General features: G+C 41.5%; 1 protein-coding gene across 1 annotated transcript in view; it reads right to left on the bottom strand.

The window, feature by feature from the left end:
- The window catches only part of CNTN1 (contactin 1), a 317,283-nt gene that overhangs the window by 137,654 nt on the left and 153,048 nt on the right, over nt 1-26,581 (bottom strand). Inside the window, exons 6-11 of the mRNA XM_030216174.1 lie at nt 25,782-25,988; nt 22,916-23,012; nt 22,221-22,402; nt 6,628-6,752; nt 6,260-6,377; nt 4,029-4,179 (exon numbers count right to left, since the gene is read on the bottom strand). Of these exons, the coding sequence (XP_030072034.1) occupies nt 4,029-4,179; nt 6,260-6,377; nt 6,628-6,752; nt 22,221-22,402; nt 22,916-23,012; nt 25,782-25,988 (880 nt within the window). The remainder of the gene's footprint in view (nt 1-4,028; nt 4,180-6,259; nt 6,378-6,627; nt 6,753-22,220; nt 22,403-22,915; nt 23,013-25,781; nt 25,989-26,581) is intronic.

Below are 26,581 nucleotides of genomic sequence, written 5' to 3'. Positions count from 1 at the left end.
GAAAGGAATGGAAAACAAAAATGAGGATGCTATAATGCCTTTGTATCACTCTATGGTGTGGCCCCACATCTTGAATATTGTGTTCAATTCTGGTCACTGCATCTCAAAAAAAGATATAGTGGAATTAGGAAAGGTACAGAGAAGGGTGACGAAAATGGTAGAGGGGATAGGACGACTTCCTATGAGGAAAGGCTAAAGTGGCTAGGGCTCTTCAGTTGGAGAAAAGATTGCTGAGGGGAGATATTACAGAGGTCTATAAAATAATGAGTGGAGTGGCACGCGTAGACGTGAATCACTTGTTTACTCTTTCCAAAAATACTAAGACTAGGGGGCACGGAATGAAGCTAGAAAGTAGTGCATTTAAATGAATCAGAGAAAATATTTCTTCACTCAACGTGTAATTAAATTCTGGAATTTGTTGCCAGAGAATATAGTAAAAGCGGTTAGCTTTGTGGGGTTTTAAAAAAAGTTTTGGATGACTTCGTAAAGGAAAAGTCCATAGACCATTATTAAAAAGACTTGGGAAAAATTCACTGCTCATTTCTAAAATAAGCAGCATAAAATGTATTGTACTGTTTTGGGATCTTGCCGGGTACTTGTGACCTGGATTGACCACTGTTGGAAACAGGATGCTGGGCTTGATGGAACTTTGGTCTGTCCCAGTATGGCAATACTTATGTACATATGTACTTACATGGACAAATACCTTTTTATTTCAGCAAGCTTTCAGGGGCATGCTAAATTAGCCATTCAAGCAAGTTAGTGATACCAGTCAGCATTATTGTTGTTGTACTTAGTCCCGTTTGTTTTGTTTTATTGTATTTGTCATATGGTGATTTTTTAAATGTATGCATTTTTGTACCCTGCCTAGAACTGCAGAAAGTGCGGGCTAAAAGTTTTAAATAAATAAATAAAATATGTGCAAATATGCCTATATTCTGGTCATTTATGTATGTTCTTGGCACCTAAATTCTAGTTCTCTCCTTACTGAATTATTTCCTTTCTGCAAATTCTCTGTCCACTGCTATAGGTCACAATTTATGCAAAAGACTATGACCATTGTTTCTCTCACTTGAAGATAAACCCCAGAGCGTTGAGACTGAGTATTTAGACTAGAGAAAGTCCAACTCACAGACAGTCGATGCAGGAATTCAAAAGTTTCCATAACCAGCCATGTGTACCACTCCATTTGACTGACTGTGAGACACATTCTGCCAGGCAATCCACACAGAGAAAGGAAGGGAAATTTTGAAGGTATGATGTAGGTTCTGTACAGTAACTTAAACCCATTTCCATTAAGACTGCAGAGATATAAGAACATCTAACGTTTCTAAAACTCGGTAGCTACTTTGTATCAGATATCCCACCCCCTAGATCAGACTCCTATGTCGTTAAATGTGGAAAATCTCAAAATTCTAAAGTTTGGTAATGTGAGGAAGCTGGGAAGTGTTGATTTCCTATGAAATGAAAAAGAAAACAAATTTGTTTTTATTTTATTTCATTTCAACAATGGCACGAAAGGAAATTAAAAATAATGTAGAGATGCAAAGCATGCAAATACACCTCATTATTATGTAAGTCAAATAACACAGCTTTTGGTGAACCTGCAGCCCAGTGCTCCCTGGTGCCATCTTAAAGGGGCCAGAACGTCTCAAGATGGGTGATTCCCCCTACTTGAAGACACCCCCCCCCCAAAAAAAAAAAAAACACCCTCCTGAAGAGCACTCCCAGGCTCTCACCTTCTCATAGGTCACCCTGGGCCTATCTCTTAGAATCCCTGAGGGTCTAGGGGTTCTGGGGCAGGAGTGATCCCTAGTTGTTCCTGTCCCTGCTGGCACCAAGTTTAAAATGGCAATAGTGATCCCTAGTGATAGATAGGAATCTTCAGGGGTGGGTGTATGAGGGGGGATCTTTGAGGGGGTGTCTTCAGGAAAGGGGTCCATACAGGGGGGTATTTTTTTTAGGTGGGGGAGAGGGGAAAACAATCCATCTTTGAGAAGTTCCTTGTCCTTTAAGAAGGCTCCCCGGGTGCATCAGGCTGCGAGGTTGATAGTATTTTGCATTATTCATGTGCTATGGGAGTAACTAACCTGTGATACTGAGATACTGCAACTTTTACTACATTCTAGTAGCTAGCCCTTAGTGAGGTATTCAACAGAACCCAAAGGTTCCCAAATTATTGAATTAATGGCCTTTGCTTTAGAGGTACATGGTCATCTTTTCTTTCTCATGTTCATGTAAATGTACTCACTGGCTGCAGACAATCATACCAGACACATCTGCCTACAGAAGGCATACTAGTGGGGCATATAATCTCTTGATTATATCAAAGAATCCCTTGACTAATTCTAGATATCTTTACAAACGGTTGTCTAGCTCAGAGGTTAGGAACATGAAGGCAAAATACATCCTACTGATGGGAGGAAAGAAATAATCTATACTAAAATAAGAATTGCTGAAACTCAGTTGTGCATGTACAGCATTATCTGAGAGAAGCTTTGTGAGCCCGCATATTGATAAGCCTACTCAACGCTACAGATGGAAAAGCAAGGTGACAATGTCAGAACGTGAAAAGGGAAAACTGGATGAAAACAACTGATGTTCAAAGGATTAAGTCAGGTTTCACACATTCATTTATATTCATAAGAGAGATAGAAAACATGAAATCAACTGCTCAAGGAACCTTTATTATTCATTATTCAGGAAGCACCATCACTGGAACCAGCAAATGAAGGGTGAAAAATAATACTACTTCTGGTCAAAAACTCCACTATAAATGATACGATATATTATAACCTGATGCCTAATTTCATGCTACCAACAATAAAATCAAAACTCAATACCTGATTCAGAAAAAAATATTAAGGTCATTCTAGTTCATTCCGAAATTCTGTAGCAGCAAAATTTTGGGGTGGTCCAATTTTCTACTTGATCAGCTTTTGCGAATATGCACTATCCCCCAAATTCTATAGATGAAACCCAAAGTTTGGTGAACAATTGGATGCACAGTTAGAGAATAGGGTCAGCTATGTACATAATGTTTTTTTATTATTATATTTTTTTATTAACAAACAAAAATTCAATAGTACAGCAGCAAATAACTTACTGCAACTCTTCAGTATGCGGAATTGTTATATCATGAGAACTCTAACAATTCAACAAAATCCTCCCCTAATAACCCCTCCTAAATCTTCTACCTCCCCCTCCCTTCCCAAAATACTCAAAAAAAGGGGGCTCGGGACAGGTACAACAGCTGATTCTCAAGTTAGCTAGAAGTAAGAATGAGTGAGTGGTTTACTCAAGGATTTCCAGAAGTTCGGCTAAGTTACTCAATGTAGTCCTCCCATGTCTTGTGGAAATGCAACAATCAATTTCTGTGCAGTGCAGTACATTTAGACATCAGGTAAATATAGTTCACTTTAATCTAAACCTTAGGAAGTCCAGGAGGTCAAAACTAGATATCCAGCTATACAAATCTGGTGCACCAGCTGTTGCTTTCGAACCAAAGGTCCCGAGCGCATAGCATAATTAATTAATTGGCACTAAATTTGTGATAAATACCAATAATTGGCATTAACAAGCACTAACTGGCCAAATTTGCCATTGTACGTGTAACAGACTTATGCCACTATTCTATAAATGATGCTCCTAACTTCTCTTGCATGCAAATGCAAAAGGGGCATTCATGTGAGAGGGGCATTGGCGTGTCAGTGGTGTTCTGATTATTCTTGCTTGCACTTTATAGAATAGATGTATTTACGTGCCCAGCTGCCGCATTTAGGTGCCATCATTTACACCAGCCACAGACATTGCGTAAGCGGTCACACCATAACTACAGACATTAATATTCTATAAAAGATTTGGCGCACAACTCTGATGTTAAAGAATACTAGTTTAGCGCCCAATTACATGGTACCTAACTTTTAGCGACCTATACTGAATGTACCTCTATTAAATGAATAATCACTTGAATGATACTTTTTAATTGTATTTCATGTACACTTTAGTTTGTGAGACCCAACACTGACCTGCTTCCATTTATAAGCAGTTCTGTTCCTTTACTCCAGGAGATCTTTGGTTTTGGAGCAGCTTTGGGCTTGCATTCAATTATCATGCGTCCTCCATTTGCTGCTAAGACTTTTCTCTTCATAGGGTTCTGTTCAAAATTAGGAGGCAAGGCTAAAGAAAAAAAATAGAAGAGGAACCATACAATTAATTCCTGTGCTACATGTAATTCTGCTGCATATCTAAACAGCTGTGTGGCATGCACATTATTTTACAGCATACCACAGATCGCAGCCATTGTTCCCCGTTCAGGGTTGTAGATGTGCGGGATATAAATCTTTTAAATAAATTAGGAATATAAAATGCATTAATTGCACCCCTGCACTAATGTTCAATTACACAATAACCCCCAGATTCTATATACGGCGCCTTAAAATCCACACGGAAACCGAAGCGTATTCTATAACAATGCACATAACTTAATTGCTTAACTGGCTAATCAGTGCTGTTAATTGGGTGTTAACAAGCAATTATCAGCCCTAATTGGCATTAATTAAGATTTACAGGCACAACTCGCTAAGCATATTCTACAACGTGGTGTGCCTAAATTCTAAGTCATATAGTTGAAAAGGGGTGTGTGGCCATGGGCGGGGCTTTCTAAAATCTATGCGCATTATTATAGAATACACCTGATCTGCACCTAATTTAGGCATCAGGATTTACACCAAGTAAAACGTGGCCTAAATGGAGGCGACAAAATTTAGTCACATACCCCCGGATTCTATATAGTGTACTGATTTAGGCACTGAAATCAGCGCAGATTCGTTAAGACTGCGCATAACTTAATTGGTTTAACAAGCTAATGAGCGCTGAGAGCACAAATTGGCAAACTTGCTAAGCATATTCTATAACGATGTGTGCTGAACTTCTAACATGTGGAGGCAAAAAGGGGCGTGGTTATGGGTGGGAAATGGGCGTTTCATGGGTGTTACAAAGTATAGGCGCCTAGTTATATAATATGGCCTAGTGTGCCTAAATCTACACGCTGAGATTTACACCAGGTTTTCATTGGCGTAAATGGATGCATGCAGATATCGGTGCTGAAATAGCAACTAAGCATATTCTATTGGCGAATAAATCTAGGTGCCGATTACAGAATACGCTTAGTCGGCATTGATTTCAGTGCCGATTTTTTAGGCACCATATATAGAATCTCCTCCATAGCACACCGCTCAGCGTATTCTATATACTGTGCAGACATTTAAATCTATTCTATAAAGTTTAGGTGTACTTAGGAAAATAGGCTTAGGCGTATTTTTTTTCTGCGTGGATTTTTCAGGTGCCATAAGGGCCCTGTTTACTAAGGCACGCTAGCGTTTTAAGCACATGCTAAAATTTAGCGTGTGCAAACTCTAGAGACACCCATATATTCCTATGGGTGTCTCTAAAATTAGCACATGTTAAAAATTAGCGCACGCTAACGACAATAGCGTGCCTACAGTGTGGCTTAGTAAACAGGGCCCTAAGTGTCTCTTACACCCTTTCACCAAAGCAAATCTGTCTTGAAAATATTTTGACATTATTTTTGCTTCTGTAGCATAACCTACTGGCTTGATGTACTACACACTATTCTATAAGGGTGAACATACATGTATAGCACATAACTGCAAAGGGGCTGTCAAATAGGCAGAGCACAGGAGGAGCATAAACATGGCTGCCAATCCCTTAAACAAATTTATATATTGTGTACTGAGAAAGTTAAGAAAACTTTGAAATAGGGTTTGAAAAACGAAGAGCGACATGTCTTTTTTCTGAACAGAAGGCAGATAATTACTGTATCCCTTATCAGCACAGAATCTGACCCAAATGCAGTATAAATTATGCAAAACTGCCTCAAGCTATTAGCAAATCGAGCCATCAAACTGGCTAAAAATTCCTGTCTGCCTAATTCATAATTCAATTAATGGGACCATATTATAATATCCTTACCCAGTTTCCTAAGTGAATATTTCATTAGCTTAAAAAATCTTTAAACTTCAAGAATAATGTAACATTCCGACTCTATTCTATGCAACCATCACTATGCTGAAATGCTGAAGAGCAAGATGAATAAGATCATGCATAATACATCTAAACCTATCAAACTGTAGCTTGCAAACATGAACTTGACTGACACTTTGGTTCGTTGCTTAAAAATGCGTCTGGCATGTTTTAAAAAACCAGCAACGAAATAAAAGCAGAATGTGCTACCGACCTAGAATTCTAAGCTCAGCATTGGCAGATATAGCTCCGTGAGTGTTTTCTGCTATGCACTGATACATCCCGGCATCTTCTAGCGTCAATCCATAGATTTTCATTTCGCCTTGACGGTTCTGAAAAGAAAGGAGTACCTTGAATAGTTCATTTTTATAAAACAGAAATCAAATGAGAAATATTTTTCCTACTGACTCTATTCTGCTGAAATTTTTTCTTGTTTCTGATTCTGAGTAGTTGGTGTGGTTGTCATTTGGATCTAGGGACCCAGCTTCCTGATAGGTCCTAAAGTTTATTTTCCTCACACAGGAAAAGAACCTTCGACTTTCCCATCTCCTAGAACAGGCAGAGGAAGGGGGTGCTACATACCGCTACTCCATTCTTCAGCCATTTGATTCTAGGAATCGGCTTGCCTGTAGCAGCACAAGGCCAGGACAGATCACTTCCTATATCTTTCTCTGTCTCACTGATGTGCGTCACCCATTCTGGTAATGCTGAGAATATCAAAGCAAAGAGAAACAGACGTTAATAATTACTTCTAACACTTTCAGCTCCATAACAGATCTTGAATTGAAAATATCAATAAATCTGTATAATATAAAATTAAATGGGATCAAAAAGGGTGGCCTTATTAGGCATTCAACATACTTTACAAAGTACAAAATGTACAGTATTTGTAAAATAGAACTATTCACTGATACTAATCTCTAGATATGGGAATGTTTCAATGCTAGTAAACTAACTGCATTATGGGCATATTACGTACAAATGAATAAGTGAATTAGGGAATAAGGGAATTGCACTCAGAACTAGATCAGAGCTAAATGAAATGATTTGAAGCAACAGCAGATTTAATGGAATATGGGCTGATTCAGTAAAGGTGAGTAAACAGGTATTGTGCACTATAAACTGATTTAGCATGGGTGATACACAGTGCCTAGTCACTAACCCCTGGATTCTATATAGGTCACCCAAAATTGGACATGCAGGGCAGATGCGCACACAAATTAACTAATTAATGACCCGTTAGCAATCTATTGGTGTTAACTGGCAGTAATTTGGACTTACACGCACATCTGCCTACTCGCTATTCTATAAGGCTATGTGCCCAAAGTGTCTCGTCTGTAACCGAAAATGGGGCTTAGCCATGGAAGGGGTATGGGTGGGTCAGGGGCATTCCAAAACTTTAGGCACAGTGTCATGAATTCTGGACCACACATTAGGCAATGATTGTGCGTTCCTGTTGGATGCAGCAAACACCAATAAGAGAGAGAGGAAGAGAAAGAGGAAGAAAAAGACAAAAGAGATGGAAAAAGATGAGAGGAGGAAACAAATGAAAGGAGACAGTGAGAAGAGCAGGAAGGTGGCCACATCTCTGCTGCTGGCCAATCCTGGCTGCCTACCTCATACTGGACTATTGTAACTCATCAGGTCATTTTTGAATGGAAATAAAAGAAAAGGATGGAAGGAAGGAAGGGTGCTGGGTACTGACCTGTGAGGATGAAGGGAGTCAATATAAGATGGAAAAAGGTTTAGTACAAAATAGTCTAACATTCAGCAAGAGAGATAGCAACATTACATTACACTACATTATGATCTTATAACCTGCTACATCCAACAAGTTCTAAGCGAATAACATCAAGAGAAAGACCATACACCAGATAACTATACAGAATAATCCCAATCTAAAACCTGAGAGCAACATCTATACATTAGGAAACATATTTTCTAAAAAGAAAAGTCTTCAACAATTTCCTAAACTCAAGATAGTAATCTAAATGCCTTAATTCACTTCTGAGGGAAGGGTCAACACAGAAGGGTTGATATTTGAATAAGCCCCTTCCAAAACCCCAAACAGAAACACATATCAACAAACTACATTATTCTAAATTGTATACTCAGCACAAAAAGCATTAGATGAAGCAGAATATAAAAGAGAGCATGACTGACTATCATTCTCTTACGCAGTAGAAGATGACACCATTTCTGCTAAGGCTCCTGAAATTAGAGGGAGACTCCTACCTCTAGGCATTGTCTCTTAAATGCTAATCAGGAAAGGATAAATTCCTGCTGAGCCTAGGAGAAGGTTGGGGAGCAAAGAGCTGTGAGAACAGAAGGGGGACCAGGCAGGAAAGATTATGTCTTATATGTTACTGCTTCTGTCTCTTTCTGTATCCTATACGTTGACAGAAGGAAACTTGATCAACTGGCTGAATGGTAAGGAAGAAGAAGCACACGCATGGGAAGGATAGGTCTCCTTCCTTTGGTCTCTCCTGGCTGTATGGGCTCCTCTCAAATCGGAACTTCTGTTGGTCAAGAGGAAAGGATCCTGTCTATGAAAGAGGCTGAGAAAAGGATTCTGGTTGTGAAGGGAGAGAGCTGGGAAAGGGGCTGGAGGGGGGCCTAAGAGATACAGGCCATGAGAGAAGATAGTAGTGGTAGGGAAGTGTGCTTGGAGAAGGGCTACTGACCACGAGAGGATATAGTGCTGAGAGAGGTGTTACTGGCTATAACATTGAGAAAAGCATGCAGGGCTAGTGCAAGGTTGTTTAGGCAACCTAGAAGAACCTTCAGCCTTGTGTCCATCTTTGACTTTCAGATCCTTAGTCTCCTTTTTAGATTTTGATAATTAAGCTCAACAGCGATAATCACCTTCAAATTACTCATTCCAAAAGTTGGCATATTTCAATTTTCCTTTTTTTCTTTTACATGCCAACCTTGGCAGTCAAAACCAATCCAGATAATCAGCACTGGCATCCAGACTGTGGCCAGGGCTAAATATCTGGATAGAATGGTAAGCTCTACTACTATCTGGATAGCTACTTGGAAAAAAATTAGGATAGCAATTGAAGAAGTCAGTTCCAAGCCTGTTAAGTACATTCTTTTTCAAAAATGAGTTCATATCTGAAACAGACTTCCATTATAGATAGCCAGAGGATGTGTGAAATTTGCACTAACGAAAAATTATGTCTTACCTGATAATTTTTTTTCCATTAGTCACTACTCCAGAACCTGTGGGATAGTTGTGTCCATCAACCAGCAGGTGGAGATAGAAAACTGAAAACTGAGCTGAGACATATCTCTCTTGGCATCAAGTCCAGTTCATCTGTATCTATATAAACAAGCATTATGGAGAAACTTAAAATAAATTGCTAACCTAACATTAACCAGATCAGCAAACATGTATGGACCTTTCTAATCTCTGGACAACCTGTACAGAACAAAAGATATGCAGGAAGCACCATGAAAGATGACAGTCATTATTTGACTCATTACTTCACACTGACTAAACATCTCAGAAACCTCAGGGGACCTCTGGAATAGTGGAAGAACTAATAGAAAGAAATTATCAGGTAAGACCTAATTTCTCCTTCCATTATGTAGCTTCCCACTATTTCAGAACCTGTGGGATGTTCAAAAACAATCCCTAGAGTGGGTGGGATCATGGTGCCGCACATTGAGGGAAAAAGCCCCCAAACTGGCTTCTGAGCACACTGCAACATCCACCCTGTAGTGCTTAGCAAACATATGCAACATCGACCATATCATTACTATGCAAACATCCGCCAGAGACAGTAAGATAGTCTCCACCCAGGATGTCACTGTATGCCTTGCAGAATGAGCCTGCAAGGCCTAAGAAGCTTACTTCCCCACAAGAAAATAAGCTAACACAATAGTCTCCTTCAGCCCTCTAGCAACTGTGGGTCAATCTGGGGCTATGAGAATTATTCAACCCTGGTGCAATATGATCCTTTTCAACACTCGGCCTACCATGGGCCAAGGAGGGAAGACATACAGTAGATGTGTCTCCAGCCAGGGATGAAGTAGGGCATAGATCCCCATCAAGCCTGGTTCTTTCCAACAGCTGAAGAACTTGGGTACTTTGCCATTAATTTTTGTCACTATCAAGTCTAGAAGTGGAGAACCCCACTATCAGGTGAAATCCCTGATTGGATAGTTCCCATTCTCCTGGGTCCAAGGAGTTCCTGCTAAGAAAGTCTGCCTTCACATTCAGGGATCCTGTGATGAAAGCTGATGACAAGCAGAGAAGATTTTTCTCCATCCAACTCCTGAGGGAGGCTGCCTCCACCATCTGATAACAGTGGGTCCTGCCTTGCATACTGATATAAGCTACCACCATCACATTGTTGGAGAAAACTCAGACTAGGGCCCCCACCAGAAAGGGAACAAAGTCACATAAGGCATTCTGCATTGCCCTGAACTCGAAGTGATAAATCGACCACTGAGACTCCTGTTCTATCCAAGTACATTGTGGCAAATGGAACTTATAATGAACTCCCAAACTCAACTTGCTGGCATCCATTGTCAATGTCTTCCATTGTGTTACTGGAAAGGGAGCTCCAATGGTCAAATTACTAGGCGACAGTCACCACAGCATACTGCAACTGGAAACCAGCGTCCAAGGAAGATGAAGGCTATATTTCTGTAACACCGGAGACCAGAGGCTGAGAAGAGATTCCTGTAATGGCTGCATATGAGCTCTTGCCCATGGCACCACTTCTATCGCCGCCATCATTGACCCCAGAACCTAGACCTGCCTTGACTGAGAAGATGAACCAGCTTCAATCTCCTACACTCCGTGATGAAGATCCTCTCCTGTGCTGTGATGAATAGAATTCCCAGATACTCGAAATTGATCACTCGACCCAATGACTACAGAAGATAGACAACTTTGTCCATCACCACCATGCTGTCTGAACAGGACAACGCATGAATGAGCCAGTCATCGAGATACAGGTGAACTCTGATTCCCTGGTACCCGAGGAAGGACGCCACCACAATTATAACCTTAGCTCTTGAAGCTGTGGCAAGACTGAAGGGCAAAGCCCTGAACTGGAATTGACGGCCAAGCACTGCAAAACGTAGAAATCTCTGATGTGGCAGGTATATGCAAGTATGCCTCTTTGAGATCGAGGGCGGTGAGAAATGTTCCCATTTGGACTGAAGCTCTGACTGCTCTTAGTGTCTCCATGCAAAAGAGGAATATTCGGAGGCAGCGGTTTAGACCTTGGGGATCTAAGACCGGACAAAATGGGGCTTCCTTTTTTGGGACATTGAAGAAGACAGAGTATCTGTCTTGCCCTTGTTTGGCCTGGGGAACAGGTACAATGGCCCAGAGTGCCAGCAAGAAATTTACAGTGGCCTGAACCTTGACTGCCTTGGCTCTTTTTCAACAAGGAGACTGCAAAGAGTGACTGGGCAGGAAAACTTCAACTTGTAACCTTCTGTAAGAATATCCAGAACCCACTGATGTGATTTTGTCCCACTCCTCATGAAACTCCTGAAGAGTGGGCCAGCCTCACATCATTGCAAAGCTCTGGAGGCATTGGGTGCTCTAGATCACTGAGAGGAGGACTTCCTGTCCACACAAAAGGAAGATTGGTGTACCTGAAAGTGGGATTTATGACCATATTGCTGATGACCAGGTCGGTACCCTCTGCTGTCTTGCAACCAGTAACATGTCATAAATAGCATTTGCCAAGTAGGCCAACCCTGCTTCCATTTGGGCATTATGGTGCCTGTCTTGTATTGCCAACTGCTGATGCCACTTCAGCATGCTCTTGCCATGAGCAAGTTGCACACTGACACTTGAAGGCCCAAAGAGGCCACTTCAAAGGCTTGTTTCAGTAAGCCTTCTAGCTTCCTATCCTGTAGGTCTTTTAGAACAATGCCTCCTTCTACCAGCAAGATGGTGTTCTTAATCACTGCCATAACCAGGGAGTCCATCCCGAGAAGCTGCAATTTATCATGTTCCTCTGGAACGGGTTGAGTTGAGCCATGGCTCTTCCCAGCCCTGCATCTGGTGAGATCCATTTTGCTATAGTCAGGTCCTGAATGTCTGGATGAATTGGGAAGCCCCCTCAGGTTCAACGAAGATGGAACTCCTGATACTGCTGAAGAAGGTTTCTCAATGGAAGCACTGCCAGTGCCTCATAAATAAGAGTACTGAGCTCCTCTTTATGAAACAAGTTCAGTACTTTCAGATCATCCCCCTCCTCAGGAGGGAGCTCTCCTTCCTCTAATGGCTTCTTCAAAGATGGCTCTTCTGAATAGATCGAGGCCACATCAGATAAGGAAGAAGAAGCAGAGATGGCCTCATATGTCCATTCCTAGCAGTCTAAATGAGATCTCTTAGGAGCCGGAGGGGCAGCGGGACAAGAAACTGAAGCACCTAGCAGAAACTCTGACTCTCCCTACTTCAGTAAAAGTAAGAGCAATATGAACTCTGGAGAAAACAAAGATCCTGATATAGCTGAATACTCTGTAGAGCCCCGAGGCTGAAAAATGGCAGCTGTGCTCTGTATGTGATCAGACAGAGGCTGCTCCTCACTGCCAGTAGGCTCTGACAAAATAGCACCTGTTCCCATGCTTTCTTGCATCAAACTGTGTACCGGCGCTATTGTAGAGCTTGAAGACCCGGCATATTTGGATGCTGTGCCAAACCCAAGGATATGCTTCCACCATTTTTTCCTCCACGTCCCGCAGAACGCAATTGTAATGACCCGACACCAGCTGGTGGGTCCCACAGCGGGAACACCACTTAACTACAGGAGTTGCCATTCACCTTGACTGTCATAAGCGCAGCACAATGTGTTCCAAGCGGTAAGTCAGGATTCCTCCCCTGCACCAAGTAGAACTTGCAGCCATTCTGAGTCAAACTTAAGTCAGATTTACCACTGTCAGCTGCTCCCCCAAGCTCACAGTTCCAAAATTTCTTACCACAGATGAGAAAGACTAAGGACTGATATTCTGCCCCTCGCTCTCCAGCAAACCTTCTTTCTCCTTTCTTTTTTTTTAAGGTTGTTGTGTTGGAAAAGGAGAGCTCCATAGGAAACAGGGAAGAGGTGAAGGGAGGGAAGAAGTAAATTTGCGGGGCACCAGAGACAGGGATCTGAGGACCTCCAGATATGACTCTACAGATTCAAGTCACCTGCAAAGCTCAACTGGGGACCAGTTGACCAACTGGACCAGGAGGAAAGCACTCAGAACCAGAGGCTGAAAAGTGTGTCTAACCACCTGCTGGAGATAGGAGGACCCTGACTGGATACTAAGAGAGATATGTCTCAGCACAGTTTTCAGTTCTCTATCTCCACCTGCTGGTTGATGGAGACAACTATTCCACAGGTTCTGGAATAATGGGAAGCTACGTAATAGAACAGGGAATCTAACAGTTACAGAGGTAGTAATTTATGTAAATATAGCATCCATTATGTATGGGTTGATATTCATCTCTAGGGAAGAGCAATTCCTACCTGACTTTGTGTCACTCATCGGGGCCAGCCACTGATTTACAGTGGCATTATCTGGACAATGCAGATGAAAATCTTCACTGACCATCCTGGCACTATCTAGATCAGGGATGGGCAACCACGGACCTTGAGAGCCACAACCTAGTCAAGTTTTCCACAATGAACTGCATGAGATCTATTTATATTCAATGGAAGCCGTACAAGGAAATCAATCTCATGCATATTCATTGTGGAAACATTGAACACCTGAGTGGGTTGTGATCCTCGAGGACCATGGTTGCCCACCCCTGGTCTAGATGGTGCCGGGGTGCTCTAGGAGCAGAGCTAGAAGTTATTCAGGTACCACCGATATTCAGTGCCAGTTCCTGGACAGCTATCCAGATAAATTAAGACTGGGGATGGGTTGTCATTTGCAATGACATAGAAAATGTCAATTACATATCTCGTATTGTTGCATGTCAACAACAAAAATGAGAGAAAAAATACAATTAATGTTTTTTTTTGTTTGTCGATAATAATGTGCCTTCTTTGTGAATAGTGTCCTTTTCTGATAGTGTACACATTGTGAGCCATCATGCTTGCACGCACTATCAGGAAGACTTTGCACCCTTTCTGAAGAACAGCACCCTCTCTGCAATTGGTGCATTTTCTCTGCAAATAGCGCACACCAGTTGAATACAAAGTGCACTCTTACCCCTGGATTCAATATATGGCGCTCAGATTTGGGCATGCTGCCGAGATGTGCACACAAAGCAATTGGTTAATGAGCTCTTAACCATCGATAACTTGGTGCCAACAACCAATTATTAATGTTAATTGACTCAGTAAAATTTGCACATGCATCTGGCTGTGTGCTATTCTATAAGGCAGGGTGCCTAATTCCCATAGTGCATATCTCAACATAGGGAGTGGCCATCGGAGGGTCATGGGTGTGTCGGGGCATTTTGAGAAGTTATGTGTGTAGTTACAGAATACTGGGTAAGCACACCTAACTTGGGTGCCAGTATTTACACCAGGTTTCAGCAAGCATAAATCTGGTGCTTAAAATTAGGTACAGGAATTGGCGCTAAGAATGTTTCTGTAAAGGGTGTGTACCCCTTATAGAATCATGCTTAGTGCTGATTTTTTTCTGGCACCAAATTTTCAGCCTAAGAAACAAGATGGCAAGCGATCTGCAAAATCCAACGTGGAGACAAACAAAGCAGATCAATCGTCGAGGAAATAAACATATTTCCTTGACGATATTTGATTTCTCCTTCCAAGTGTTTGATTGATTTTATATATCTGAAATGGTTTCTTTTTGATTATTAACATTTTATGATATAGTATTATACAAATATATATGTTTTTAATTGTATTTGATTTTATTTGCTTTTTGTACAGCCCCTGACGCAGCCCTTGTAGGTGAAACACAGTCTGTGTCGGGCGAATCTCTGAAAATAAAGTTTTGAACCATATCACTGATTGATCTGCTTTGTTTGTCTCCACCAAATTTTCAGCACCATTTATAGAATCCTCTCCATAATGACACTGCCCTGAGACGAAAATGAAGACTAACCAAAGCAAAATGAACAATGGTGCAAATAAAACAAAAATTCTGGAGCTGCCCATCCCTAGTTAGGGCAGCTGTTTTGCAGTCTTAACTTATCCTGAGAGTTATCTGGGTACCTGTGCTGAATATAGAAGGTACTCGAATAACTTCTGGAGACCACCTTACACCAGATATTCAGCGTCAGTATCTGTCTACAGCCAGCGCTCAATATTCAGATACAAATTTAAACTCTGCAGTCAGCTTTTGAAGTCAATGCTGACTGCGGTGTTTAAAAAATGGGCAGATATAACTTAGAGCAGTTCAAACATACATCATTCCCAAAGAAAGTAAAACAAAAGAAACAGTATGTTAGAAAAATTATAATGTTAGCTGTATAAAACTGAAGAACATTTTACATACAAAGGAATAAATGATTTTAAAATGCTGTGTTAAAGGAATATGAATTTGTTTTTCATTTGAATCACCATGTTTTTCTCTTTTTGCTAGCCTACCCATGATTTATTAAACATGTTTTCCTCATGTAATTTGCCCAAGGAGACCATAAATAAAACACTAATTATAAAAATTTCAAGTGCAGTTTTGCTTTGATTACTGGTGCTTGAAGAGGGGGTTGTTCTTGGCTGAGTGAACTGCTTTACAAGTTTATGTTAATTTTATGGATCCAAGTCTGCAAACTGCCAAGTACCCATTTATATATTAAGGGCTCCTTTTACAAAACTGTGCTAGCGATTCCCATACGGCAAATGTGACGAAGCCCATTCAATTCCCATGGGCTTTGTTTCATCTGCCATGCCGGAATCGCTAGCACAGCTTTGTAAAAGGAGCCCTAAATGTTTGTAAATACAAAATATATATTGGCTTTTTAGAATAGCCCTCTAGTGCCATTCAACTTCAATTATTGACTGCCAGCACCCATTTATTGATAGTTAAGGGTTCATTAATTAATTTTCATGTGCGTCTTTGGGCATGTGCAGAAATCATGGGCATGCAAATCTGGGCGCCATATCCAGAATCCGGGGGCTTGTTTACAATGAAGAATGGGCAGTCAGAAAAATTTTGGTTTGTTTGCTACCCGTGTTGTTTATGTAAAAAATTTTTTTATTTGGATTGTCCTAGACATGTCATTTTGTCTGTTTCCCATAATACTGTGCACACTTTGGAAATAGCACACACTATGGGGTAGATTCAAGAAAGAGGACTAAAATTTAGGAGCCGGGATGATGCATGCCAAGCGTAAATGTATAATACTACTACTACTATTTAGCATTTCTATAGCGCTACAAGGCGTACGCAGCGCTGCACAAACATAGAAGAAAGACAGTCCCTGCTCAAAGAGCTTACAATCTAATAGACAAAAAATAAAGTAATCAAATCAATTAATGTGTACAGGAAGGAGGAGAGGAGGGTAGGTGGAGGCAAGTGGTTACAAGTGGTTACGAGTCAAAAGCAATGTTAAAGAGGTGGGCTTTCAGTCTAGATTTAAAAGTGGCCAAGGATGGGGCAAGACCTAGGGGCTCAGGAAGTTTATTCCAGGCGTAGGGTGCAGCGAGACAGAAGGCGCGAAGTCTGGAGTTGGCAGTAGTGGAGAAGGGAACAGATAAGAAGGATTTATCCATGGAGCGGAGTGCACGGGAAGGGGTGTAGGGAAGGACGAGTGTGGAGAGATACTGGGGAGCAGCAGAGTGAGTACATTTATAGGTTAGTAGAAGAAGTTTGAACAGGATGCGAAAATGGATAGGGAGCCAGTGAAGCGACTTGAGGAGAGGGGTAATATGAGTAAAGCGACCCTGGCGGAAGATGAGACGGGCAGCAGAGTTTTGAACCGATTGGAGAGGGGAGAGGTTACTAAGTGGGAGGCCAGCAAGAAGCAGATTGCAGTAGTCTAAATGAGAGGTGACAAGTGTGTGGATGAGGGTTTTGGTAGAGTGCTCGGAAAGGAAGGGGCAAATTTTACGGATGTTGTAAAGAAAGAAACGACAGGTCTTGGCGGTCTGCTGGATATGAGCAGAGAAGGAGAGAGAAGAGTCAAAGATGACCCCAAGGTTTCGAGCTGAGGAGACAGGGAGAATGAGAGAGCCATCAACAGAAATAGAAAATGGGGGGAGTGGGGAGGTGGGTTTGGGGGGCAAATGAGAAGTTCGGTTTTGGTCATGTTTAATTTCAGGTGGCGTTGAGACATCCAGACAGAAATGTCAGACAAGCACGCTGAAACTTTGGTTTGGATGCAAGGTGAGATATCAGGGGTAGAAAGGTAGATTTGGGAGTCATCAGCATAGAGATGGTAGGAAAAGCCATGGGATGAGATTAATGAACCAAGGGAAGAAGTGTAAATAGAAAAGAGGAGGGGACCAAGAACAGAACCCTGAGGTACGCCAACAGGCAGAGGGATAGACGTAGAAGAGGATCCACCAGAGTGAACGCTAAAGGTGCGGAGGGAGAGGTAGGAAGAGAACCTCTCTAACCTCATCTCTATTTCTCTATTTCTCTACTCCCCTCCTCTTCTCTGCCCTTCTCTTGTACCCTATGGAATGCCCGCTCTATTTGTAACAAACTCGCCTATATCCAGGACCTATTTATCTCACGTCACCTCCATCTGCTCGCCATAACAGAAACCTGGCTCTGCCCTGATGACTCTGCTTCAGTCGCAGCCCTGTGCCATGGCGGTTATCTATTTTCACATACTCCTCGCCCTGCTGGCCGTGGGGGCGGTGTTGGACTACTTCTATCTCCCTCCTCCAGATTTCAACCCCTTCTTCCACCTCAATCTCACTGTTTTTCCTCCTTTGAAGTCCACTCTATCCGCCTTTTCTCTCCTCTGCCTCTTCGAATAGCGGTCATTTATCGTCCCCCTGATAAGTCCCTTTCATCCTTTCTCAGTGACTTTGATGCCTGGTTTGCCTTCTTCCATGATCCTTCCTCCCCCTCTCTCATCCTTGGTGACTTTAATATTCCTGCTAATGATCCTTCCAACTCTTATATTTCTAAGTTACTCGCTTTAATGTCCTCCTTTAATCTCCAACTATGCTCCACCTCCCCCACTCATCAAAATGGTCACTGTCTTGATCTCATCTTCTCCTCCAACTGTTCATCCTCTAGTTTCCTTGCCTCTGATCTTCCCTCCTCTGATCACCATCTTATAACTTTCACACTTAAATCTCCTCCTTCCCAGTCCCATCCTATCTTATCTAATTTATCAAAGAATCTTCACGCTATTGACCCTTCATCTCTATCCTCCCATGTTTCAAACCTCCTCTCTACTGTGGCACCATCCACGTCTGTCAACGAGGCTGTTTCTTCTTACAACAATACTCTATCCTCTGCCTTAGACACTCTTGCACCTTTGATGACCCGCCTTGTAAGGCGTACAAAACCCCAACCTTGGCTGACTTCTAAGATCCGTGACCTACATTCCTGTACCCGCTCCGCCGAACGCCTCTGGCGGAAATCTTGGGCCCTTGCTGATTTCTTACACTTTAAGTTCATGCTGACCTCCTTCCAATCTGCTCTTTTACATGCCAAACAGGATTATTATATCCAACTGACCAACTCTCTTAGCTCTAATCCTCGACTTCTCTTCACCACATTGAACCCTCTCCTCAAGGTGCGCCCTCCCCCAACTCCCCCTTCATTATCTCCTCAGACCCTTGCTGAATTCTTTCACAACAAGGTTCAAAAGATAAACCTTGCTTTCTCTACCTCACCACCTCTCCCTCCACTAGTCCGTTCCCCTCTCTCTCCTTCCCCTCATTCCCTTTCCTCCTTTCCTGAAGTTACTATTGAGGAAACTACACTTCTCCTTTCTTCCTCAAAATGTACCACTTGTTTCTCTGATCCCATTCCCACCCACCTTCTTAATGCCATCTCTCCTGCTCTTATTCCTTTTATCTGTCACATTCTCAACCTCTCAATTTCCACTGCGACTGTCCCTGCTGCCTTTAAACATGCAGTGGTCACACCTCTCCTTAAGAAGCCTTCACTCGACCCTACTTGTCCCTTTAATTACCGACCCATCTCCCTCCTTCCTTTTCTCTCCAAATTACTTGAGCGTGCTGTTCACCGCCGCTGCCTTGATTTTCTCTCCTCACATGCTATTCTTGACCCACTACAATCTGGTTTTCGCCCTCTCCACTCAATTGAAACTGAGCTTACTAAAGTCTCCAATGACCTATTACTGGCTAAATCCAGTCATTGGAGACTTTAGTAAGCACAGTTTCGGTTGAGTGGAGAGGGCGAAACCCAGATTGTAGTGGGTCAAGAATAGCATGTGAGGAGAGAAAATCAAGGCAGCAGTGGTGAACAGCACGCTCAAATAATTTGGAGAGAAAAGGGAGGAGGGAGATGGGTCGGTAATTAGAGGGACAAGTAGGGTCGAGTGAAGGCTTCTTAAGGAGAGGTGTGACCACAGCATGTTTAAAGGCAGTAGGGGCAGTTGCAGTGGAAAGTGAGAGGTTGAGAATGTGACAGATAAAAGGAATAAGAGCAGGTGAGATGGCATTAAGAAGGTGGGTGGGAATGGGATCAGAGGAACAGGTGGTACATTTTGAGGAAGAAAGGAGAAGTGTAGTTTCCTCTATAGTAACTTCAGGAAAGGAGGAAAAGGAATAAGGTGAAGGAGAGAGAGGGGAACGGACTAGTGGAGGGAGAGGTGGCGAGGTAGAGAATTCTAGGTTTATCTTTTGAACCTTGTCATGAAAGAATTCAGAAGGGTCTGAGGAGATAATGAAGGGGGAGTTGGGGGAGGGGGCACCTTGAGGAGAGAGTTCAATGTGGTGAAGAGAAGACGAGGGTTAGAGCCAAGAGAGTTGGTCAGTTGGATATAATAATCCTGTTTGGCGCGTAGAAGAGCAGATTGGAAGGAAGTCAGCATGAACTTAAAGTGTAAGAAATCAGCAAGGGCCCGAGATTTCCGCCAGAGGCTCTCATGGTTTTCTCTTTTAGACTCTTCAACCTCTAATCAAAACTATTCTATGTATTGATCAGCAAACCTTGAGGATAGAAACTGGACAAATGCTGTAAAAGTTTTCAAAGTCTCTGCATAGTTCAAAACTATTGTATGAACAACCAACGAGAAGAGTATAACACAAGAAAAACAAAAGCTTGACAAATGAAAACATCAAGGGAGGATTCAGTAAATGGCACCCAAAGTTAGGGACACGAAACAAGAAGCGTTTTTTTTTTCATGCCTTTTGGCTTGGCAGCTGAGAGAGACACTAGCTGACACTCTTTTTTTCTGGGAGTGTATTTGTGATCATTTTACTTATTGCATTAGTGTAGATTCCATCGATCTTGCACCATATATAAAAGATTGTTCTTATAGAGTTTTGTTAGACCCTTGATGCAGGCGGTGTCTCTGACGAAACACGGACTCATGTTGGGTCTTCTGTTGGTGCTTTGGAATAAAGACTACTCCCTACACGTTTGGAGCTGTGTGACTTCCTCTACTCTTTTGGAGTTCTGCCCAAAGTTAGGCACCAGGAAGATTCACCATAAATGAGTATTTGCAAAGGGTGCACTGCAAAGAGTGCCCTCTGCAAAATATTACCTTAGTGCGGATCTCACGCCTAACTTTGGGTGTGAGCACTTGCACCAGAGTGGTGCACAACTAATGGTGATTGGGAGCGTAAATCACACTATTCAATAACATCAGGAATGCCCCGACTCGCCCATACCCTTCCCATGGATGTGCCCCTTTTGAGTTGCATGCCATAAAATTTAGCAACACATGTTATAGAATAGAACACAGATCCATGTATAACTCCAAATGAGTGCCAATTAACACCAACTACTGATTGTTAACGGCTCCATACCCAATCTGCAAGCAGATCTGGGGTCCGTGCCCAAAAGAGAATAAGTACATAAGTATTGCCATACTGGGAAAGACCAAAGGTCCATCAAGCCCACCATCCTGTTTCCAACAGTGGCCAATCCAGGTCACTGGCAAGATCCCAAAAAAGTACAAATCTGGGAGCAAGTTCTTGCACCACCCAGTAGAAAGCTGGGGAAGTTTAGTTCAAGAGCTGTCTAGTTTTATGCAGTGGAAACATGAGTAAATGGTGGTATTTTAGTCATTTGGAGAAATGGAAAGGGGATGGGATTTGATATACTATCTTTTTGTGGCAACAATCAAAATGGTTTACATATTATATACAGGTACTTATTTTGCACCTGTGACAATGGAGGGTTAAGTGATTTACCCAGAGTCACAAGGAACTGCAGGGTGACTTGAACCTAGTTCCCCTGGTTTTCAGGCTATTGAACTAACCATTAGGCCACTCCTCCACATCGATAAGCACCTATCTATGGGGCCCTTTTACTAAGGCGCGCCTAAAAGTGGCCTGCGCTGGTGTAGACACAAGTTTTGGAAGCGCGTAGGTCAATTTTTCAGCGCGCCTGGATAAAAGGCATTTTTTTTTGTGGCCAAAAAAGGGCGTGTGGAAAAATTAAAACCAGTGTGTGTCCATTTTCGGGCTGACACCTTACCGCCACCCATTGACTTAGCATTAAGGTCTCACGCACTAAAGGGGCAGCAAGTGGCCAGCATCTGTAAACTGCCGATTACCGCTGGGTAAGCACCACACAGTAGAAAATACCGCATGTTTTGGGCACACATCAAAAATGGAATTACCAACCGGGGCATGTGGTAGCCGGGCGGTAGTTCCAATTTGGCATGCGTTGAGTGCGTGTTGAATACGCTCCATGATTTTATGGTGCATACTTTACCAGTGGCTATGCACATGGACAGAGTTTGGGCAGAGCATGAGTGGAGACCTCAAAGTACATACATCATAGAATATACTATAATTTACACCTGTTCTAGCCCACAGTTAGGCGTAAGCATTTATACCAGCTATGGCTGGTGTAAGTGGTTGTACCTTAAAATGTGTGTGCATTTTCTAGAGTTACGCTAGTATTCTATAAAGAAAAATAGCAATTTCCTTTATAGATAGGTGCTATAACCAGCACTTTCAGTAGGTGCTTGTTATGGAATTATTGCTGTCATTTTTGAGCTATGCTTTATAAAACAGGAACATCACTGTGTCAATGTGAAGCATCTAGAGAACAATTAAAAAATTAGCCAATATATCCTTTTCCCAGCATAAAAAAGCGTATCAGGTAAAAGGTTCAATAATATCATCTACCTTCAACATACACTCTTGCTTGATGTGAATCTTTTCCTTTTATGTTCTCTGCTTCGCATTCATAAAGTCCTTCGTCTTCAGGCTGAATGTTGAAGATCTTGAGAACTGCACCAGACATGCTTATTTCAGATGTGGCTGGCATGGGCTCATCCACTTTTCTCCATCTGATCCCTGGAACCGGACTTTAAAATACAATGCCAACATTTGCAATAAATGGTTGTTACTTTGGACAATGGTACCAGGATATGGGGGCAGAACCTGGAGTGCGACCTAAGAGGATGCTTAGCATGAGAACTCCTCAGAGGATGCTTGATTTTAGATAATCGATCTCAAATATCCCCAGTTCAGCACTGGTTTTATTGTCCTATAGAATACCTATGATGTCTGGAACTAAAGGAGCTATACATGATGGTCATTTTACAGTTTCCTCAGGTGTAAAACAGCATAAAATGGATCCCCCAGCGTCTAACAAGATGGTATGAGGCTACATCACCATCAGTTTCTCTCACGTAGGAACTGCAACCTCTGACAGTGCTGGTGCTAACACAGGTGGAACCATGAAACTACTACTGTTAACACAATCTGCACAAATGTGTTGAGGTCTTCCTGTACCACAAGTCCTATGTTCTGTGATATTCATATGTATGAAATAGCCAAGGACACATAATTTAATGAAGAAACAGTATTGTACTTACTTTCCCAGTGCAAAACACTCAAGTGTCACATTTTGTCCCATTAATGCATATGTATCTCTGAAGTTAACTTTGATGTCTGCTGGATATCTTCTAATTGCTAAATATTGAAAGAAAAATACAGAAAAAGCATTGTTATTAGTCATTCTGAATGAATAAAACAATGTATCTGAAAACTCTGAAAGAAGTCCATATGGTGCAATTATCAGATTTTTCTTTGGATGTACCCACCTAGTTTCAACACAATCACTTTTACCCATGGCACAAAGAGGTAGAATTTGGTCAGGGGAGGGAGAGCACGCATGGGGCTTTCATTTGAACCCCCCCCCCCCATATGTACTTTCCTGAGGGAACATATACACTGATTTTAAAGCAGGTGCAAATGTACATGCTGAGAATGATTTCTCATTTCCACAGCCAGCCCAGTTTTCAAAAGGAAACCCCATGTGGTGTCTTCCTTCAAAAATGGACTTATAGATATGTGGGTGTCTGAGAATGTTCTAAATAGGATATTTGTTTCTCCATGAACTACTGTACAGTTACTCTCCATTTACACATAGGGTCTTACTTTCTGCTAAAAGATTTGAGCATGGGAGTTGTTTTTCTAATACTATATTATTTTTGCTTATTTGATTTACTACAATCATATATTTACGAACAATCAATGTTAAATGAGCTGTATCCTCTAAAGACTCTATACAATGCTTATTTTCCAAAATCTTCTCCCCATTCTTTTATGGGGAAAATAAAGAGGCCAATATTGATTCCATAGGAGATAGAACTTCTAACTCCTGCAATCACCAGCAAACCCAGAAATTCAATGCCAGGGACATACCCAGCCACCAGTATTGAATTTCTGGTGTTTTTTGGGGTGCTGCAAACAGTTGGTTAAGCTGATATTCATCAGCTACAACAGCTAAGTTATATTGAGCAAAGATAGATCTGCTATTTACGCGGGTCTATATAGCCTCTAGACTTAACTGGTCAGCCAATGAAAATAGGTGGCAACCAGGTATTTCATACGAAATGCGCTGACTGGGATATTCAGCGGGAGATAGTCAGTTATCTCCCGCTGAATATCAGTGGATAGCCAGCTTGAAGGTATTTAACTAGCCAGGTGCCGTTCCTGGCCAGTTAAATACTTTTGTATATTGGCCGGAAAGACTTTAGCCTTACATATTGACTACTTGAATATCTTAATCTGATGCTCGCCCAATACTTGTGACAGGGCTTGGGCTGGTAAAAGAGGTCTGAGAACTTTTGATCAGAGCTTTAAGTAAGTAGTATGTAAGTTAAGGTGAGGAGTTTGTGTTCCTGACAAAGGAAATTATGGAGTAATTGAGTGTCACTAAGGAGCATACCTGCTTAAATCACCTCGGAACACCCAACCACCAATATTCAGCGACACTTAACCAGGCAGTGCCACTGAATATCACCAAAAGCTGTCCTAATTTTGGCCACTTTGCTATGCGGGTCTTGGTGCTGAATATTGACTGGGGCCAACATAACTATATAAAAGACATATGAGCCCTGGGAGCCCCCTCTGGGCCCCCCAAAAACTCCCTCCTTCCCTGCTCCAACCCCCCAGTCAATGCATTTAGGTATTCCCCTCCCCCCACCTTAGCTTCCTGGGAGTCCAGTGGGGGCTGCCTTAAGAAAATGGTACATGTGTAGTACTGCCGGCTCCTCCCTAACTCCACCCCTGCACCGGCCCTGACCAGTCCATTTTGGCATGGCCTGTCAGAATCAATATTCAGAAGCCTCTCCTGCCTGCTTAAATTGAAAATCAGGCAGGAAGTGTGCAATTTTTGAGAATACAAATGTATATACCTGGTCTCCCCCTGCCCCAGGGGAAATATCCCCTAAATATATGGAATATTGTGCATACTTTTACCCATATATTTGATGGGAGATGTTCCAATAGAACATTTCTATAGGTATAATACTGTTTTACCCACCGGAATAACTGAAAGCATTTGATTTGCAAAAATACATAATTTAACTTTGGAGTCGATATTCAAAGAGATTTAGGTGCTCATTTTCAAAGCACATAGACTTACAAAGTTACATAGGTTACTATGGAGTTAATATTCAGACCATGGGAGTTAGCCCAGTTAACTCCCACAGTCTGCGCTGAAAGATATACCTAGGCGTATTCTCTAACGTATACCTACATTTTATAGAATAGGCTTAGTTTTTTTCCACACGGATTTTTCAGGCACCATATACAGAATCTTCCCCTTTGTGCTTCCCCTAACAAAGGATTTATAGTAATATAACAAGTAATTTAGGGAACCTTTTACTAAGCATAATTAGGTGCTAATGCAAGCCTAACACAAATTAAAATAGTGAACCACTCAGGCGTCCTGCGGTAACTGCCAAATGTGCACACTAAAAAACATTTTTGAGGGGGTGTATCAGGGGATGCAATAAACAGCACATCTACATTAACACACTCTAACTGGTAAGTGCAGGAATACTGCGTGAGCCCTTACTGCCTGCAAAATGGACGATTAAAATGAATAACGGCGCTAGCTTTGGCAAATGAAGTTGCTTAGGATTGTCCTCTTATTTAAAATAATTTTGCTTTAAAATTTTTAAAATGATATATGTGTTGCAGAAACTAATAAATGATTGCATGCTCTTTAGGATGACTACAGTTAAAATATGGCTTTCTAGGTGTTAAAGTATAAATGAACATTGCAAAACTAAATGCATCCATATAGTATTCAAGCAAGGTGGTGATGAGAATGACATACTGTCACTTTTTGCCTAGCCAAGGATCAGAGGAATTCAACAGCAATGCAACAAATTTTCAAATGATGAGCATAATTAATGCAGATGATATTCCAGAAATATGATTACTTACTTTCTGACTGCGGAATCAGTGGAATAAATTTGCTGAATACGCTTTTTGGAATTGAAGGGTTGGATACAAAACATGAATAATTGCCTCTGTCTGATTGCTCCACTTTTGCAATATAGAGATTTCCATTTGTCTGGCTAACAAATCGTCGTTTATCCAAATTAATGAACACTGGGAACTCATTAAGAAGCCAACGATAATTTAGTTCATCTAAAAGAACAAAAAACAGTTTGGGTTAAGAAAAATAATTAAACAGTAATAATCTGTCTGCTTTTCGCACCAGGGCACTGTCTTTATAATCAGCACCATTAGCAACAAGAATTATAATCAGCATTCAGGAACTATTTTTTATATTCTTCATACTATGCATAGATTAATAACATAACATATTATTGAAATTTCCTTGAAAATATCTGATCACTCATGAAAATCATTCCTATATTTTTTTAGATCCTTTTACATTTACAGACTTTTTTGTTATCTAAGGAGGTAATTGATAATCCTAAAACTCCTAAGTAGTAGTGGGCTTTAATTGTCTTTTTGGTTGGGTTTAAATGTGGGGTTTTTTCTTCTCTGCTGCAAGTGTTTCTTTTTTTCTTTTTTGATAAACAGGTTAGTACAGTTTCTCCCTTTTTGATGTGGCCTAGTACTATGTGTAGAATGAATATTGATATTGTACTTGTGTTTTCTTGTTTTATTTTCTTGAATTGTTTTGGTCTATTGGAGTTGAATTGCAAACTAAAATATAATAACATATCATATTTGAAAAACAAATGCATGATTATACCACTGTGCAAAATGCA

This window comes from Microcaecilia unicolor, chromosome 10 (genome assembly GCF_901765095.1).
Source record: "Microcaecilia unicolor chromosome 10, aMicUni1.1, whole genome shotgun sequence".
In the NCBI taxonomy this organism is placed as follows: Eukaryota; Metazoa; Chordata; class Amphibia; order Gymnophiona; family Siphonopidae; genus Microcaecilia; species Microcaecilia unicolor.
Note: the sequence above shows the minus strand (reverse complement) of the source record. Positions and strands in the feature narration are given on the sequence as shown.